The sequence below is a fragment of the Scatophagus argus genome, chromosome 10 (genome assembly GCF_020382885.2).
Source record: "Scatophagus argus isolate fScaArg1 chromosome 10, fScaArg1.pri, whole genome shotgun sequence".
NCBI classification, from domain to species: domain Eukaryota; kingdom Metazoa; phylum Chordata; class Actinopteri; family Scatophagidae; genus Scatophagus; species Scatophagus argus.
The window spans coordinates 15,694,370-15,712,407 of NC_058502.1; the positions used below are offsets into that span (position 1 = coordinate 15,694,370).

General features: G+C 42.0%; 2 protein-coding genes across 7 annotated transcripts in view; one reads left to right on the plus strand and one right to left on the minus strand.

Moving 5' to 3' along the window:
- Window positions 1-18,038, minus strand: part of macrod2 (mono-ADP ribosylhydrolase 2) — a 393,930-nt gene that overhangs the window by 309,557 nt on the left and 66,335 nt on the right. The gene's annotated exons all lie outside the window — the stretch shown is intronic.
- Window positions 4,277-16,501, plus strand: flrt3 (fibronectin leucine rich transmembrane 3). The gene is made up of 3 exons (XM_046402680.1): window positions 4,277-4,568; window positions 9,983-10,688; window positions 11,758-16,501. The coding sequence occupies exon 3, from the start codon at window positions 11,800-11,802 to the stop codon at window positions 13,750-13,752; it is 1,953 nt and encodes a 650-aa protein (XP_046258636.1). The 5' UTR covers window positions 4,277-4,568; window positions 9,983-10,688; window positions 11,758-11,799; the 3' UTR covers window positions 13,753-16,501.

Here is an 18,038-nt window from a genome sequence, read left to right on the forward strand (position 1 = left end):
CTAGCGCAGCAAAGACTTGGTTTGTTTCACTAGATAACATTAGAGCCTTAACTTCCTCTCCTTACAGCTCTAAACCCTGACTGACCTTTTCATAAGACACTCCAACTCCTAATCTCAAAGGACTAAAGCACTGAATTCACCCATATACTACAGGAAGGTGCTGCTGAGTTTAGGAATCCAAAAGCTGCCCATTTGTCTTTAAGGTTCTGTCAGCGTTTACACAAACATATAGTGTCCCTTGTAAAGATAAATGCTTTCATTTAACTGAGACTGGAGAAAAGATGCTAAGTTGGCTAATTACAGATTTAGTGCAGCAATAGTAACCGGTTACAAAGCAAGAGAGAAGGGCTTCAATTAGTTGCATTAGAGATGTATGCTGGACTGTGAAAACACTGTATGGTAATTCTATCTTTTATCTTCTTTTATTGTGCTGATTAGTGCAGTGGGGTGAGGGGGTGCTCTATCTAATCTGATCACACAGCATTGTGTTTGGGGTCATTAACCTATGGGAGGTCCTAAGGTTGACAAGTCAGCTCCTACCCCCCTCTACCTTTTTTATGGAACTCGCTCTTCTCCTTGAGTTCCTCTGTCTCTACAGACAACACAGGAGCAACCACAAACAACCAAAGAAAACAAAGGACGAGGGCAAAAACAGCCGACGGAGCTATTTGCATGGCTTGTCATTCTTCCACAAACACAAGGCATAAATGACTACTGACCGAGGCCCCTGGACTTGCCTAAGCAGCAGGATGTTGGCCCCTTTTAGTCTCTGTTGTTGTTGTTGTTGGCTCTTTTCTTTCTCTGGGCTGCATCCTAGTCCCAAGAGATGAATGGGTCAACCTATCCCTCAACATCTGGCATCTGCATCAGAAAAGACTGGGACGTTGCTGCATGGCCTCATAGCAATCCCTGCTTCATGTAACTGACATCTGTATTCATATGCATAAAGATCTAACAAGCTCCATCAGTCACAGCTTTTTTCTGCCAGCCATTTGGATAATACCATGGTGCCTACATTTACAGCTATACAAAGCCACACAAATTAAATCTAACATCTGTCTACATATTTATCCATTCAACGATTTATATTCTTGCCATAAACCCCCTTTCTATCCCTATCACACACATTACACCCTCAGCAAATCAAAAAATGTGAATACTCCTGCAAAACCCACAGCACCTCTCATCCACAAATCCTAGTTAAACTGTTATGATACTGAAAAGCTGCCTGTCAGGATGGCAGAGCGGAGATGAAAGGCCCACAGCAAAGATCACTGCTGATTGCCTGTAGAGGATGAATATGCAAATAAAGCAGAAGGTAAATGAAAAACAAAGCGGGGGGTTTTGGCAGCAGCCTTTTACATGTTCCCCTTTATTTGGCATTGGTTAAGAACACGGAAAGTCTATCAATAATGAATTCCAGGCAGAGCAAGGAAGGAGATGAGGGGAAAATCAGTCTCTATTTTTCCCCTGCGAGCCCCTGAGCAGTTTTGGGGCCTATTGTATTTCACACAAGCTTCACAGTGAACACACACTAGGCTTAAGTGACAGATAAATGAAAAATTGAGGGAGATAAAATAATATCCATAAAACCTTGCTGAGCACCAATCAAACTGGCTCCATGTGTTTTGGCATATAGACCAGAAAGTAGGGCAGCACATTCTGCCAACTACAAGCCTTATCTATTGACCAACAGAGCAAAAAAGTAAATCAATTATCTGGTCGAATGTCTGTCATGACAGACAAAAGCTGGACTCAGCACGGTTTGATATAGAACAAGACCAAGTGCACACTTAACAGTTGTTTTGATGCCACCAGAGCCAAGAGCAACTTTAGCCACCACTTAGCAAAATCAAGTGGCTTTATATATTTAGCTAACGTTGAAAACACATACTACAGAGTAGGAAACAACATGTCTGTTGTCTAAACACTGTGAAATTGGCCAGACACACTAGAGTGCATCTTTGGGAAAGGAAGGCACAGAACCCTGTGAACAAAAGATGAACAGGGCAACAGATTTTCTCTGTTCTTGAGATAACAGAAACCCAACACCCTCGTCCTCCAGTGGGGCTCTTTGTAGGTCTGAGAGAGGGTCAATCAACAGCTGCTGACAGATGTGTCTGCAGTCGATTTAGGAGAGGAAACTATGGTGAGGTCAGACACAGGTTTCTCTGCTCTGTCCCCCCTGGAGGGAAGACAAGGATCAAGTCAGGATGTCCGAAGACTGACCTTTTCTCACCTCTCACCTGGACTAATATGATAAGATAGTTAAGCTCATTAACAAAGCAGCAAAACATCAAACCTTGATAGAGGCTTCACAACACAATAAAATGTTTATTTCGTAGAGGTTTGCCTCCAAATGAACAGCATACAGGTGGACAATTTAAATTTGTTTAGAAATTCCATTGTGTTTCATACAAAAGTGAGAGCCACTTTAGCCGGAAAGCAAACAAAATTTAAAAAAACTCCACTCGAGGTCTAAGTAATTTTGGCAGATGCTCCAGGCTTAAGTGTCTGTGTAATTAGGCACTCCAGTTAAGATGGCAATCGTGGTCTAACCGTGTGCTGATGTGTTGAGGCCAGAGTTGGAACGCAATCTGTCCTGGCAAAATAACTGGCCAGGAGACGTCAGTGTTGGTCATACATTTGAACAGCTAGTCTTACTTAATGCGCACAATTCCAATGAGGCAATAACAACTGCTAGAACGGGTTCTTATCAGTCCACCAGCAGACAATGGAAGGACAGCATACAGACCCAGAATCAAGGATTGTCTAATTAAATTGTGTTAACTGGAGTAATTTGCAGAATACTGCAAAGTCTGGCTTTTCAAGTCACCTGCTGTTAGCAAAATATAACTAATGCCAGTTTCCTGACGAAATTTACTTTCGCTTTTCCACTGGTCATTAATCACTACTGGGTAGCTGCTCTCTTTTGACAAACAGAAAACATGACATATTTCCACTACATGTTTTAGTATCCCCACAAAAAGTGAATAACACTGTTTTAACAAGCCTGTTTGTTTACTGAAAATTAATGCAGACCCTCCAGGCATTCACAACTGAATAGCATAATGGCTTTGAGGTAATTAACAAAAAAGTAGTATTTAGTAAGTAGTATTTAGCAAATGACATGCAAGAGAGGAGCCTCCACATTACACAGACAGCTGCAGATCTAATTGCTGACCCACTGGCATTGACAGGAAGCTGATATTCAACAACAGATGAACTGAGCTGTTCCATTGCCATGTCAGGTAGCCGGAGGGGGAGACACTGGAGATGACGCAGGGCAGGAGAGAGTGCTGGATGGGTCGGCCCTGCTGTACAACCCTGTGACTAACACGGTGACTCACTGCTGCTTTGGGCCTGGAAGGGAGCAAATCCATGTTTGGCTTCATTTAAACATGAAACCAAAGAGGGTCAAACAGAAAGCAGGAGGGGGAAAAAGTCAGAAAGATTCAGGTATGTCAGGGCGACTCCATTCATCCATTCTGTATCAACACAGAGTCGTGCAAGCGTGTGCCTGCACATACACATGCACAGATGCAGAGAAACACAGGACGAATTAACTCAACTCTAAATTCTGGTTATAAATTATTCTGCTTCACTGTGACAACATTATCAAATATTCATTACCTGTCAGCATTTAAAAACTTAAGCCTGTCTGGTATATGCTGCACACACATTAAAAGGCAGAGTTTTTATTTCTCTCTCTCTCTCTCTTTCAGAAAAAAACAAAACAAAACAAAACATTTACATCATGTAGATTAAAAACAACACCTGCAGCAGAGATAATTGCACGTCAATAACGTTGGTAACGAAGCTCCTGATGTCAAAAAAACGTAATCATGAATTATCCTGCCACATTTCCAACAAATATGCAAATCAAAATTTAAATCGAGCTAAAAAAAACTACACACTGCCCCAAAACAAACCACTGCAAGTAAAAGGCTCAGTGCATCTGTTATGCTCGCCAACATGCACACACGTTTTGTTTTGGTTTTTTTATTCCCTCTTCCTCTCTTCTTCTGCCAGTGAGCACTGCTTTCCAACCAGTGACTACTTGCTTCTCTTAAGTGCACACATCTGACGAAGATGTGCGAGCCTTTCCCCTTCCCTCCACTCCACCTAGTGTATTCAACCAACACTGCATCTTTCCTATGCATCTCACAGAGTGTGTGAGAGAGAGAGAGAGTGAGAGAGAGAGAGAGAGAGAGAGAGAGAGCGAGAGAGAGAGAGAGAGAGAGAGAGAGAGGCCCCTCCTCCAGATGACATCAGTCTTCTACTGAATCTAGAGGCAAACACAACTCCACATAGTACTGAGATCTAGCCGCGCACCCATTTCCTCGCACAGTCCACAGATGTGTATGTGTGTGTGGGGGCACCAGTAAACATAGTGCTGCTACAGATAAACTCCAAATCGCTCTAGCCTTGTGAGTGAGACGAGGGGGGGTTTTTTGGATCTGAATTCAAATCCGCATAGCCTGGATTGGATTATTATTTTTCCCCTCGTTGTGAACCCCAGTTTAAGAGGATACCTGTTACTTTCCGTTTTTTGGTTGATTATAGAGGTAAGTGTGTTTTTTGCTGGTACGGTCCTGTTGGGAATGCATCCTTATCATCTTTTTGGATCTTCTTTCTGGCAAAAGGAATTCAAAGTCATGTGGAATCCTCAGGAGTTGCTTTTATCTATTTAGTTGCCCTCTTTTTTCCCCCCCATCCTTCGTTTATTTTTATAATACTCAGCCCAGACGAAAAAAAAATACGTTTCTCTCTGAGGTGGTTGTCTCGTAGGCGCTTTAAACGATAGTGTTGTGGGGGGGGGAAATAAATAAATCCTGAGTGCAGTTTTCCTGCAAACAACCAAAGTAAGCGATTCAATTAGTTTAAGCGCTACAAGTCAGTCTGCTCAGCTTGGCAGATACAAATCAGACAACAGATAATTCATCAGTCTCGCCATCTCAAGCCCCTTTCATGCCTGCAACTTGCTGCTTGGATCCGGTGCTGCGTCCCTCTCTGCTCTGCATGTATCTGACAGACACCACACACACACACACACACACACACACACACACACACACACACACACCAGACCTCTGTTTTCTCTCCCGTTTTTTCCCACTCTGCCTGCTGAGATGAATTTCTTGTAGCGACACGCTGAAACTGCACCTCGATTACATTCACATTCTGCCTCTGTAGCCGCACTCATCAAAACATGTGAAAGCGACTTTAAGAGAGCAACGGAGACGTGTAAAGTAATTCCCGATTTCAGCTCGTAGTGTTCCTAAACCAGTGGGGAAATAATCGGGGGTGAATACACAAACTTGATAGGATTAGGGGACTGTGTGATTCAGTCTCGGTTTCGTGGCCCGAGTAGGCACCCCGGTGCGCGGCTGAAATCGCAGTGCAGATCCCGCGGAGTTGGACGTGAAGGGGGCGGCTGGAGAAACTCCACTAAATGCGTCTCCGGCGTCACTGTCTGGACGACTCGGAGCGGCTCCTATTCATATGCCATTCCAGTGAAATTTACTGTGTGCTTCTGTAGGATTGTTTTCAGATAATACGGACCCCAGCAACACAACTGAAAATACATGTTGTGAGAGCTTTGGGGCGCAGTCATGAAGGTCTCCTGAAAACGCACAAGATAAAATCCACTTAAGTTTGATGCGCACCGCTCGCACATAAGCAGCGGCTCGTTTAACGCAGGTCAAAACAAATATCTGACATTAATGTGCAGTTGCAGCTCTGCCGTAATAACACCCCTTGCGAAATAAACAGGTTTTACAGTAAAAAAAAATAATCCCTTCTGCGCATAAAGCCAATTGACAGCAGATTCTAACGTCAGTCTATGAAGCTGATGTATCAAAGTCGGCCGGCTGCTCGCTTCTCCCTGCATACTAACCTCATATTTATCCAAACTGATCAATTCAATTCAGTGGGCGCTTTCACTTCCCAATGCTATGCAGCTATTTAAGATGAATGTTTTATTGGCAATACCAGGACACGACCAGTTGTTAATCCAATTTAACATAGCCTTTTATCTCCATGAGACGATAAGGTCATTCCGGCTTTAAACAATGACTGATATATATTTATAGAGCCCATAGGCTACGGCCTGATTTCAGTAAACCGCCAATAGTGGACGAGAACTTGACTTGAACTGTAAAGCAATGTAGCTCTTTGTTGTTCAGTGTGTTTGAGAGACAAAGAAATAAATAGCCCGTTAAACATGTTAGACATGAGGACAGACCCAATTGTCTTCAGTGATGACTGCCTGAGGCTGAAGTCCCCAGTCAGTTGCTTTCAGAGGGAATTCGCATCACAGATTAACAACTAACCAGGTCACTACAGACAGAATCTTCTATTACCAGGGAAGTTAAAGCATCAAATATGAATGTCTGTGTTAAGAAAAAAGTAAGACTTTCATGACTTCCAATATATTCAACACTGTACTCTGAGGAGGCCAAATTCAGTTCTTTATTGAGTCAGTAAGTAGTATCTTTTACCATCTGTTCAAAGCTTCAAGAGGCAAATCATTTTACAGTGGTTACTCAAAGTGAAGGTGTAAACATGACTGCAAAGCATAAATATTGCAGGAGAAACCTTTGCAGACGATATGACTCAGGGAAAACTGCAGTGGGGAGGTTAACAAATCTCTATTGTAGGTAGGTGCCTGGTCTGTGCTGAAACGAACTCCTGTGTGCGATCAAACGCGAGTATTCAGTGTATCGGCGTTTGCTTGTCACATACAAACAGACAGACATACACATTTCATTTTGCAGTGCCTACCACCCCCATGTGGGGAAAAACCACTGCAGCTGCTACAGATCTCTCCTTTCAGGCTCTTACAAAAGAGAGACCCCCGTCTGTCCCAGGCCTCTCTATGCTCTTAATGGGCCAGCAAAAGTATCATCTGTTCAGCCCATCTAAAGACAGCGCCAGGAGGCCACATACCGAATCTGTGAAACTATCACAGATTTTTGCCCATTTTCTCTCAGTCTAAAACGTGTTCTGTGTCCCTGTGAATTCAGATGTGACCATGAATGTTCCATTGTGTCTCTGCACCACAGCAGGCCGCTGCCCGCTGTCTTGACGTACAACTTACTAATATGTAAATCTATGCCAAACAAGGATTCGCAGAACACAAAAAATGACAAAAATTCACCTCAATTAAGAGCAGAAAATCTTGAAACAAAAAACTGAATTGCAAGAAAATAAAAAAGGACATTATATTTTGCTTTTATATCACTGTGGCTTCACTTGTCCTTTCCCCAAATCCTTATTTGCATGATCGTACAGTCATTTATTATTGAATCGTGCAAGTGTTTGCTTAAAACTTAAATCGACTTGCCAAGCAACATTACAAACAAAACCCATTTTCAAGTCCAACCCCCTCCCTCCGAAAATATAACCCAGAATAATACTGTGTGCGATCAATCATAATTCGAAACTATATTATGATTTAGAATGAATAATCAACAGCTGATACAAACAACACTGATTTCCCAATGGAGAGCTCTACTGTGGTTCAAAATTAATTTCAGGGCTCATGAATAATTTAACAGTCAGCCATTACTACTCGTACAGCCCCCCCCCAAAAAAAATGCAGCCTATGTAATATTATTCTGTATTTTACAGAACTAAAAGTCATTATAATCTGCAATACTTTTGACAGGCATGAAATTGTTTCTATTTGAGTTTTTCCAAAGCCTTTCTTGTGCAGTGTATGACTCGGGGGCACAAAGTCTTGGGCCCTGTTATTGCAAACTAATGTGCACTTATGCGTGTTGAGCTCACAATGGCTATCAGTGTCCAGCTTTGTGTGTAGCCTCCCACGCTTTCCACTCAAAGGTAACTAGCTGTATACACACACAGTTTTATCAGGATGCTCAATTTAACTTTGCCAGTTCAGATTAAATGAAGCAGAAGCCACTTTGACTGCTGGCGAAATCTCCTGTCGACCGGCAGCGCTTATTAGAACGATGGAGAAAGACATCCATCACTAAAAATGTTTAACTCAGCCTTCATTGCTCTCAAAACGATTGTATGCACAGGAACATAGCGTGTGTGTGTGTGTTTGTTTGGGGGTGTGGGTGTGTACATTTGCGTGGTTACACGTTATTAGTGAGTTCAATAGAAAAGGTTCTCAGGATGGACTGTGTAAAAGAGAGGAATTTTTTAAATTGCCTGAATAAAATGTTTTAAGATGTAACCCTCCTACTGGTCTACAGTTCTACATGCTTGCCTTGCAGTAAACAATAGAGAGGGGCCACACTCCTGAAACCAGATGAGTGTGGATAGGAGAAAGGGGGGGGGGGGGGGCGAGCAACTAGGCCTGACGTTGCTCCTCATAAAGCGAGCAAGATGTGCATAGATCAAGGCAGAGGGCCGATAAACCACCCACAGTATAATATCACACATTATGCTACAGTACACTTATGTTCTTTCAGAATATATTTACACCAGTACTCACAAATGAATATCCAAGTCCTTTGCTCCTTCTGGACACCCAGTCAGAGTCTGTTATCTCAGCAGGTAACAGAGATATAGCAGCCAAAAAAAAAGGCAAACTAACTGGAAATGTTGCGCCATATCATTCATGGGGCTATTTATGCAGGGAATCATCCTGCCTCACAAGCTTAAAAGCTCATTATTCCGACAGTGGATAGGTCTTTGCTGGGCTCCCTTGATAAGACTGAAATGCAGAGACTATTACTTTCTTTTATGTAATGCTAAGGACTTAAGGATTCAAATCAAGACTGCATACTTAACAATATTCAGAGTATTGAGAACTTTACAAAATGAGGTGAAAAGGGCCATTTAAAATTAAAATGGCTTGACTAAGTACTGCATTAAAACTTCATTTCAACAGACAGACAGCACACACCCTTCTATCATTCCACCATTTTTTTTTAAAACTCCATGACTGCATTTCATCTTTTTTTCTCCCCTTGTCAGACTCCTTTATTCCAGATTTTCATAGAGGTCACATCTGGTGCTTTTTTCCCAGACTCTAATCTACCACTAATGTAATACTGGACTGAGGGGCCGTGTTTGGATGGAACTGAAGGAAAGGGGGCATTATTATTAGACAGCATCTCAGGAGTTGTAATCGAGTTACAAGCCTCTCAATTCCCTAATTTTCTTCTTGTCATGGGCTACAACTGTTAAATGGCTGGGCCCCTTGTTCCTAATTTACCTTTACATGTTTTACAGCAAACAGTGGCTGCCAGCAGGTCACATGGATGGTTACGCATAAGGACGTGAAGCTATTGTGTTTCGAGAGGAAACATAACATTTTCTTTGGAAAAGAAAATTCTATTTTTACAAACAGAAAAAGCTTTCACAGAACGTTTAAAAGACTATGGGTGGGGGGGTAAGGGGTCACACAGAGGGTGTGACAGGGATAGATGCAACCGCCACCTTCTGCTCCATACAAAATTCAAATGGGACTCATTTGTCAAGGGTGCTTTTTAACATTGTAAGTAATTTGGCACTGACTGGATCCAGTTTTCCTCTCACGTGTGGAATCTAGACCAGCCTTGCTTTTAAACTAGCAAAGACTGCATTTTTTAATCACAGGACCAGGTCTCGTAAAACACAAAATGCTCAACTAAGCAGTGAACTGGACTGAGAAGGGCACAGGGCCTCCACCCTCAGCCATTGCGTTGGGGTCTTGACCACTGTTGTCTTTCATATGCACAGACATTCTCCCTGTATCGCCATAGAAAAGAAATGCGGTCTGTTAGAGGTAACGGGATGTAAAAGGTCAATGGGTTAAATCATAGGCTAGAAGAAAGGGTATTTCTAAATAGAAATTCACAATCTAAGGAAGGTCAGAGTTCAATATCAAATACATTCCGAAACTTTTTTTTTTTATGTCTTTTTATCAATCTTGAAAGATTACGCTCTCATTCCCTTAAAACATTATTATATAATGACTGAAAGTGAGCATTAAATATGTTTGTCTCTGCCTATTTTTCAGAGCACTGTCCCAGGTGTGAGGAGGGCACAGAATGAGTCAAGCTGCAGATGCGTGAGGGAGGCTGTGTCCAGAAGGATAAGCACCTTGCCGTGTCTTGCTCCTTAGAGGAAAGAAGAACATTTATTGTCTGCTTCAGGAGAAGGGACCAAAGCTCTGGATTAATGTGTACACAGGCTCGACAAGGTAGCAGAGGATTCTGGGTTACCTGAAGACCTGGAGTACATAAGTGAGCAGGCCAGGATTGAGCCTGTGGCATAGGGGATTGGCATGGCTCAGACCAGCTTTGTGTCAACTCATCATGCCTGTTGGGCCTGATTGCAGAGAGGAGCCTTTGCTAAAACTCAGCTTGTCCTACACACGGATCACGATACAACACCCAAAAAATCTAATTTGCAGTTATGGCTGTTGAGCTCGACAATTTCAACACCCATTAGGATTTTTAATATTACCTGAGAGCGCATGCTTTGTCAGTGAGGGGAATGCTTTTTCTACAGGCTTATCTGCCATGGTAAAGGCATTGAAAGCATGAGTCTCTGACAACACAGAGGAGGTCATCGTCTAAACAAGGATCAGCTCAGCAAACACTGACCAGGTCAGGATATTACCAGAAACCCCTCGGACAAACTTATCCTCACAGAAAGGATAAGAGAAAATCTTGATTGGATTTTTGGCGGCTGGAAAAGATTTGCCACATCATATAAATCAGGTATGACAAATACGTATGGCTTTGCTTCTTTCCACTTCACTGACCAGATTACAATTTCCAATGAGACATGTAGGAAGAGAGGTTATGGCATGAAGGCATAATTAAAGCAATAAATCACTATTAGCCTAATTAAAAGGTAACTCCATATCGATAGTGAAAAAAGCCAAATGACACCTTCTGCTTTGCAACACGGTTTTGTTCATTTCAAGGCTATCTGCAATAACTTTGTGAATTCCAAAATTTCACACACACACACACACACATTTTATATATATGACACACACACACCCACACATTAATGTGAGTATATTTTTTTTCAAAATGTAATACAATCAGCAAGCTCACAAATTCCATCTTGTTACCTTTGAAAACTCTCAAAAACATATACTGCTGGGATCTTAATGCGCTAAAGACTCTCTCTTCTCTATATATAATAGTTCTTCCCTTGTATTCTTGTAAGAAATCCAAGAGATGTTACATCCCGAATTCGAATGTTGAAAGGCATGTGTAATGATCTAACAGGACGTAAGAGTATGTTGGTTCCACAACAGTTCATCAACAAAGCCGGACTCTGTTCACTCTTGTGGTCTGTAGCGATGAAAGGCAGCCTTGAGATACAGAAACGTGTAAACTAGGGAATGCTATTACATTTCACAAGTCAAGGCCAAAAAGCGAAGGCACAGAGATGCAATTCACAGAGCTCACAGGTTGGAACATTTTTCATCAAAAAGAAGAAAATAAAAAGCAGATTTGTTTCTAAAGCATGCTACATTTTAAATTTTTAACCTTAGGAAACGCATAGATGAAGTAAATCCAACTCTGAAGCAAACTGTTTATTGTTAAGAATAAGAAAACAGTCTGACTTTATTTTCACTGTTTGGCAATTCCAATGATCAATCCGTATCAATAATAATTTAATAAGAGGAATTCAAACTGATTCTTTCAGCAGTTGTTTAATCTTGAAAGTGCTGCAGGCAGCATTTCAAACACCCACCAATTATGAGAACAGGAATTTGGCTCCCCTTTAAAGACCTTGTGCATTAAATGTACCCTCGTGTCTTCTCTCCAGGGGCTCTTGACTGATTAGACTGCCAGGCAAGACAGCTTCAAGATGGTGCGTCAGTGCAAGGCCTTTATCCTCTTCCTCATCAAGATCGGGCTGCTGCTGGGTCTTGCTAACCCCCTGGTGACCTCCGCCTCATGTCCCTCAGTTTGCCGCTGTGATGGGACCTTCATCTATTGTAATGACCGTGGCCTGACTTCCATCCCTACCGGACTACCCCAGGATGCTACAGTCCTTTTTCTCCAAAATAATCGCATCAAGAGCTCAGGCATTCCTGCAGAGCTCCGCAGGCTCTCAAATGTGGAGAAGATTTACCTTTACTGCAACAATCTGGATGAGTTCCCCACTAACCTTCCTCTTGGGCTAAAAGAGCTTCACCTTCAAGAGAACAACATTCGGATGATTACCCATGCCTCTCTGGCCCAAATTCCCTATATTGAAGAACTGCACCTGGATGATAACTCAGTATCAGCAGTCAGCATAGAGGAGGGGGCCTTTAGGGACAGTAATCACCTCAGACTGCTTTTCCTCTCCAGAAACCACCTAAGTACCATCCCTTCAGGCCTACCCATGAGCATTGAGGAGCTCCGCTTTGATGACAACCGCATCTCGTCCATCTCAGAGCAGTCGCTTCAAGATCTCATCAACCTGAAGCGACTAATCCTGGATGGTAACCTGCTTAACAACCGTGGGATTGGGGAAATTGCTTTCATCAACCTGATCAACCTGACTGAGCTCTCGTTAGTGAGAAACTCCTTGACATCACCACCAGCTAACTTACCCGGCACTAGTTTGGAGAAGCTGCAGCTACAAGATAATCACATTAATCGTGTCCCGCCTGGGGCTTTTGCCTTCCTTAGGCAGCTGTATCGCCTGGACCTCTCTGGCAACAACCTGAGCAGCCTCCCTCAGGGTGTTTTTGAAGATCTGGACAATCTCACACAGCTCCTGCTACGCAACAACCCCTGGCAATGCACTTGCAGGATGAAGTGGGTGCGTGATTGGCTGCGGTCATTGCCATCTAAGGTGAATGTACGTGGCTTCATGTGCCAGGGTCCTGATAAAGTCAAAGGCATGGCAATTAAAGACCTAACGACAGACATGTTTGACTGCACAGATTCAGAACTCATCTCCACGTATGAGACAAGCACAGTCTCCAACACTTTACGTCCCTCACAGCCCCAGTGGCCCTTATTTGTGACTAAAAGGCCAATAGTAAAAGGGCCTGACTTCGGTAGGAATTACCACAGCACTACCACCTCTTCAGGCAGAAAAATCATCACCATCAGTGTGAAGTCAAGTAGTGCAGATACAATACACATATCATGGAGGGTGTCACAGCCCATGACTGCCCTACGGCTCAGTTGGCTAAAGCTGGGACACAGCCCTGCTTTTGGCTCTATCACTGAGACCATTGTGCAGGGGGAGAGGAAGGAGTACCTGCTCACTGCGCTGGAGCCAGAGTCTTCCTATAGGATATGCATGGTTCCCATGGAGACCAGCAACATTTACCTGTCAGACGAAACCCCTGTTTGCATAGAGACAGAGACTGGCTCTCATAAATCGTACAACCCGACCACAACTTTAAACAGAGAGCAGGAGAAAGAGCCTTACAAAAATTCCAGTCTGCCTTTGGCTGCTATCATTGGAGGGGCGGTGGCGCTTTTGGCAATAATCATGTTGGCACTGGTGTGCTGGTATGTGCACAGGAATGGTTCACTTTTTGCCAGGAACTGCACCTACAACAAAGGCCGCCGGAGAAAGGATGACTATGCTGAGGCTGGCACTAAGAAGGACAACTCCATTCTTGAAATACGAGAGACATCTTTTCAGATGATACCTATAAATAACCTGCCTGTGTCCAAGGAGGAGTTTGTGATACACACGATTTTCCCCCCTAATGGCCTGAGTTTATACAAAAGCCCTCATAGTGAGAACAGTATCAACAACAGGAGCTACAGAGACAGTGGAATACCAGATTCAGACCATTCCCATTCATGATATTGCGCATGGCCATTCACAGTGAGTGTGCAACGTAAACAGAGTGTCAAGACTTTTACAAAACACTGGATCTATAAGACTAAGGAAGCAATGTTCTGTACATTTGCCATATAATTTATATTTAAGGACATTTTATGAAGACGGAGAACGTTCCAGTTGCAGGCCATCACTGAACCATCAGTGGGTATTGTAACTAACTGCAATTCTATATTTTAGGGATTTGTAGTAATTTGTACTGTATTTCCTTTGCTTAAAGTTATCAACTAAAAGAGACTCTGTGTTCTACTGAGATATGATGACTTGTCAACTGTGAAAGTGGGTTTTCATTGCTGTGTTGAACAATCAGACCTTAGAAAACCTTGTAGTATAAGCACAGGTCATTCTTTTAACTTTGTGGCTGTCTGAAAAAGAAAAAGGCAAAAAAATGACATTACGTAAACTAAGGCACAGCTGATCAACTAATTTTCAAAGCAGGCATGTCCGCCCTCTAAAAGAATGAGCAGCAAGTAGCTGTCTCCAGATTCTATGGACCAAGAGTCTTGCTCCACTGTTCACCAGGTATCAAGTACGAATATCTAAACATGAGGTGCCATGCTTTATTTCTCTGCTTTTTTCAGTGTGTGATTTTTTTTTTCTATTTGCAAGAGGAAGAAACACAGCAAAGCAATCCAAGCAGGGTTCCAGTGTTTCTGATGGGATTGTAGGCCACAGCACAGGGCAGATAAAGCACACTGACCTTAAGGAGTTCTCTGCTCCTCAAAACAAGTAGACTGGACAGGCTGACACAGAGGACCCCCCACTATCTCTATTTGTACAAGCCAACAATGGCCAAACGACAATGGCGGCATTCTTTAGTACCATGTACCATACGTCATTCTTGTCACCAGGCCGAAAAGACAAAACATGTTGGCTTTCATTAGAATTACCACAGTGGCAGCAACTCCTTGTTATGAGTATTATTTTGTATTATTTTCCAAATGAACACACTTTTATGTTTTCACAATTTGAAGTTAACTGTTCTTAACAATTGAAAACCAAAGTGCATTGTATGCCCTTTGGCCAGTCTTGTATGTGCCTTGATCCAATGCTTATTGTATTTAGCTTTTTAAGAAACCAGTGACTTTTTTTCATACACACTTGAATATGAAAAATATTGGTCATATTACAGAATAAAAGTGGACAAAAATAACTTTGCTCTTCCTTACCTTGAATACAACAAACCCCACTCAAATTACTCAAATACTTTTTAAATGTGCTGTCTGTCTACTTTTTAAATTCAATTACTATTGCCCCACACTATGCTATGGGTATCTGTGATTGCTCAGTTTATTCCTTTCTACTCCAAAGATTTCTATCCTTATCCTCTCTTCCCCCTAAAAAAAAGGATACAAGGGAACTGTTTTATTCATTTATATCTCAAATTACTGTCTGACCACACAGTATAAAAACAGCTGGGAGATGAAAAACATAATTCACTGCATTTTTATCTTTCACAATGATCTTGACTCATAGCCTTTTAAACCACATCTCCCCTTCCAAGACATAGTAAGCTCTTTAACAATAACTCGGATACTGTTCTTGAAACCCAGTTTTCCACTCCATGGGCAGTTTGCAGAGCAACATCTGCTTGAGGCTGCTGCTGTTCTTTCGTGCAGTGATGCCATGTGTGACTTATCCGATTGGCCAGAGAGAGAAATGTCACAGTAGAGTAGAAATAGGACTGTGGAGAGATTGGACTCGAGGGTTTGATGAACCTCCCAGGCACCAGGGTAACTGGAAACTAATGACGAGCCACCATATGGAGGGGTAGTACAGGCAGACCCTGATGGGGATGCCCGTCCCTGCAGAGGACAGAGTATATATACACTGCTTCCGGCTCCAGGCAGCACATTTAATGACATGATTGCAGCTCACCCGTGCAAGGGCCCACGAAAAGGTACACATGCAAAAGCAGTAAAATAGCCTATTAGCCCATTTTACAAATGCATCCAACAGACCATCTTGTGAAAGCTATCATAAAGATTTCAGATTATACTCACTAGAATCTAGCATTGACCATGCTCTTACATAAAAGCACGTCAGTATGTATCACAAAAAATAACGCAGAATCACATTCACACACCCACAAGATCTTCACACAGTGAACGCTTTAATTAAAGTAAGGGGAGCAACTAAAAGCTGCACAAGCTATCCAAACCTTAAGTATACACTAACCCTGCCCTTTACACTAAATATATTTCACATCAACTTGAAATTAAAGTAAAAAGACAATCTACTTTTAGAACGCGGAACAGTAATAGTTTCCATATGAATGTTGTTCTTTGACTGTTCAGCACTAGTGCTAATTTATTTGAGCAAATAAAAAAAGAAACTGAATATTGCTATTTTTTCTTTCATTACACTGAAGTGAACAAAGCACCCTTATCAAAGATAACAGTTTTCACAGTGAATATTGTGGTCTTCTACAGAAACACAAAAGAAAAAATATATAATGTGCTATTAACTTTTGGGGGGAAATTAAGTCAAATATCATTATTATCAGTCTAGCTGAAAATGTGTGAGATCTCACTGGGCTTCACAGCATCAGCTTCTTGCAGATGAATGAGGTGGCTCCACAAATACTGAAAAGAGGCTAAGCACTCCATTGCTTGAGCAGAGCGTCCATATGTCTATTAACTACAAGAACCTCTTAAAATGCTTCAAGTGATATTTTTGGGCCACAAGGACTTTAAACGCAGTCTACTGATGAGATCACTGCACTCTCTTTAGCTAGAAGAGCCATCTTTTATGTGTTATTGATTAGCATTTGGGATTAAGTAAATTACTCACATGGGTTTATATAGTAAATGAAGTTTGCTGACCACTTTAAAAGCTCAGAGAATGAGCAAGTTGCTCTGACAATTTCTCTCACCTGTGTGATAAATTACCAAACAGTGAAAGCAGCACGCTATTGTTGTAACGTTCTATCAAAACAATACATTAACCAGAGAGCATCTTTGTGCATTTTGGCTGAACCAAGTGTGAGGTAAAATTGATGAACCAGACTGCTGACGACCCTCTGTGACCTCACTTATCACTCATGACCCTCGACCCATCTGTGCCTTTAAACAATTCCTTAATCACTCTCATGCTCTCACTGAGGTCAGACAAGTCTTTAAACAACACAAGATGCCACATGAATTTGTCTCCTGTGTGACACACACAGAATCTAATTATGTTTGTCTTTTATGTAACCCAGAGAATAAAACTAATGGGGGCAGCTGCACTGTCTGCCCCGGGCTGCTGTTACTCCTATTGTAATGTACTGGTCAGGCAGCCGGTCACATTTGCATTCCTATAGATGCTTGTATCAAAGCACCCCTGGATGACCTCACCGCCGATAGCTGGGTACGGTTCGTCTCCGTCAGCACCATTAGCAGGATCAAAAAAGCACAGGCAATGTGACCCTGTGACTGATTAGAGGTGAGTGAGATAAGGTCAGACTCAGTTCAAAGATCTCATGAGATGAAAAATTGATACTTATCAGTGCTCGCAAATCATAGCCAGTCATCAGAGAAGCAACCTGTCCACTATAAGGATGGTCCACTCAGGAGAGACCTCCTGGTATTCATTACAGGGCATTTCTTAGAAGAGACTCTAGAAATTATGAGGAAAAACATTATGAACAGTGAAACCATTATGACCATTATGACCATTAAGAAAAGGTCAGCTGTTTAACTAATATCTTAATTGCCTTAAGAATTACACAAAAGTTTAGAGGATGACACTTAAGTCAAGCTGATCTGCGATTTTCAAGTGAGATGGTTTATCAGCACGATTAGGCATGCTGGGCAAGAGCACCTTAATAAAAACAAAATAAGAGAAATTGCCGCAAATCAACAATCACGTGTCAGTGTTCTGGAATTATTAAAGTTAAACATCCTTGTCACATACTACATAGTGGTCATAATGTATAGTCAGTCAAAAGCTATGCATATTGAATGTTTTGCTCTTAAAAAGCACAGAATAAAAGTCTCTTGTTTTGAAGACTTGTAAAAAAAAAAGTGTTCTTCATCAACACGAGCTAGTGTGCAAAAAAATATATAATAAAAAAAAAAGCCACAGATTCAAAACAAAAATAAAAGGGGTGCTCGCTGTTCCCTTTTCCCTCGCATCCTGTTGCACACAGCTTGCACATCAAACAAACCCATGATTTAATGGCCTCTAAATGCTGAGTGGAGTAGTGCTGAGGTCAGAAGCTAAACCAAGGCTCAGGGCCTCCCACAAAGTCTGCGATTGTACAAATA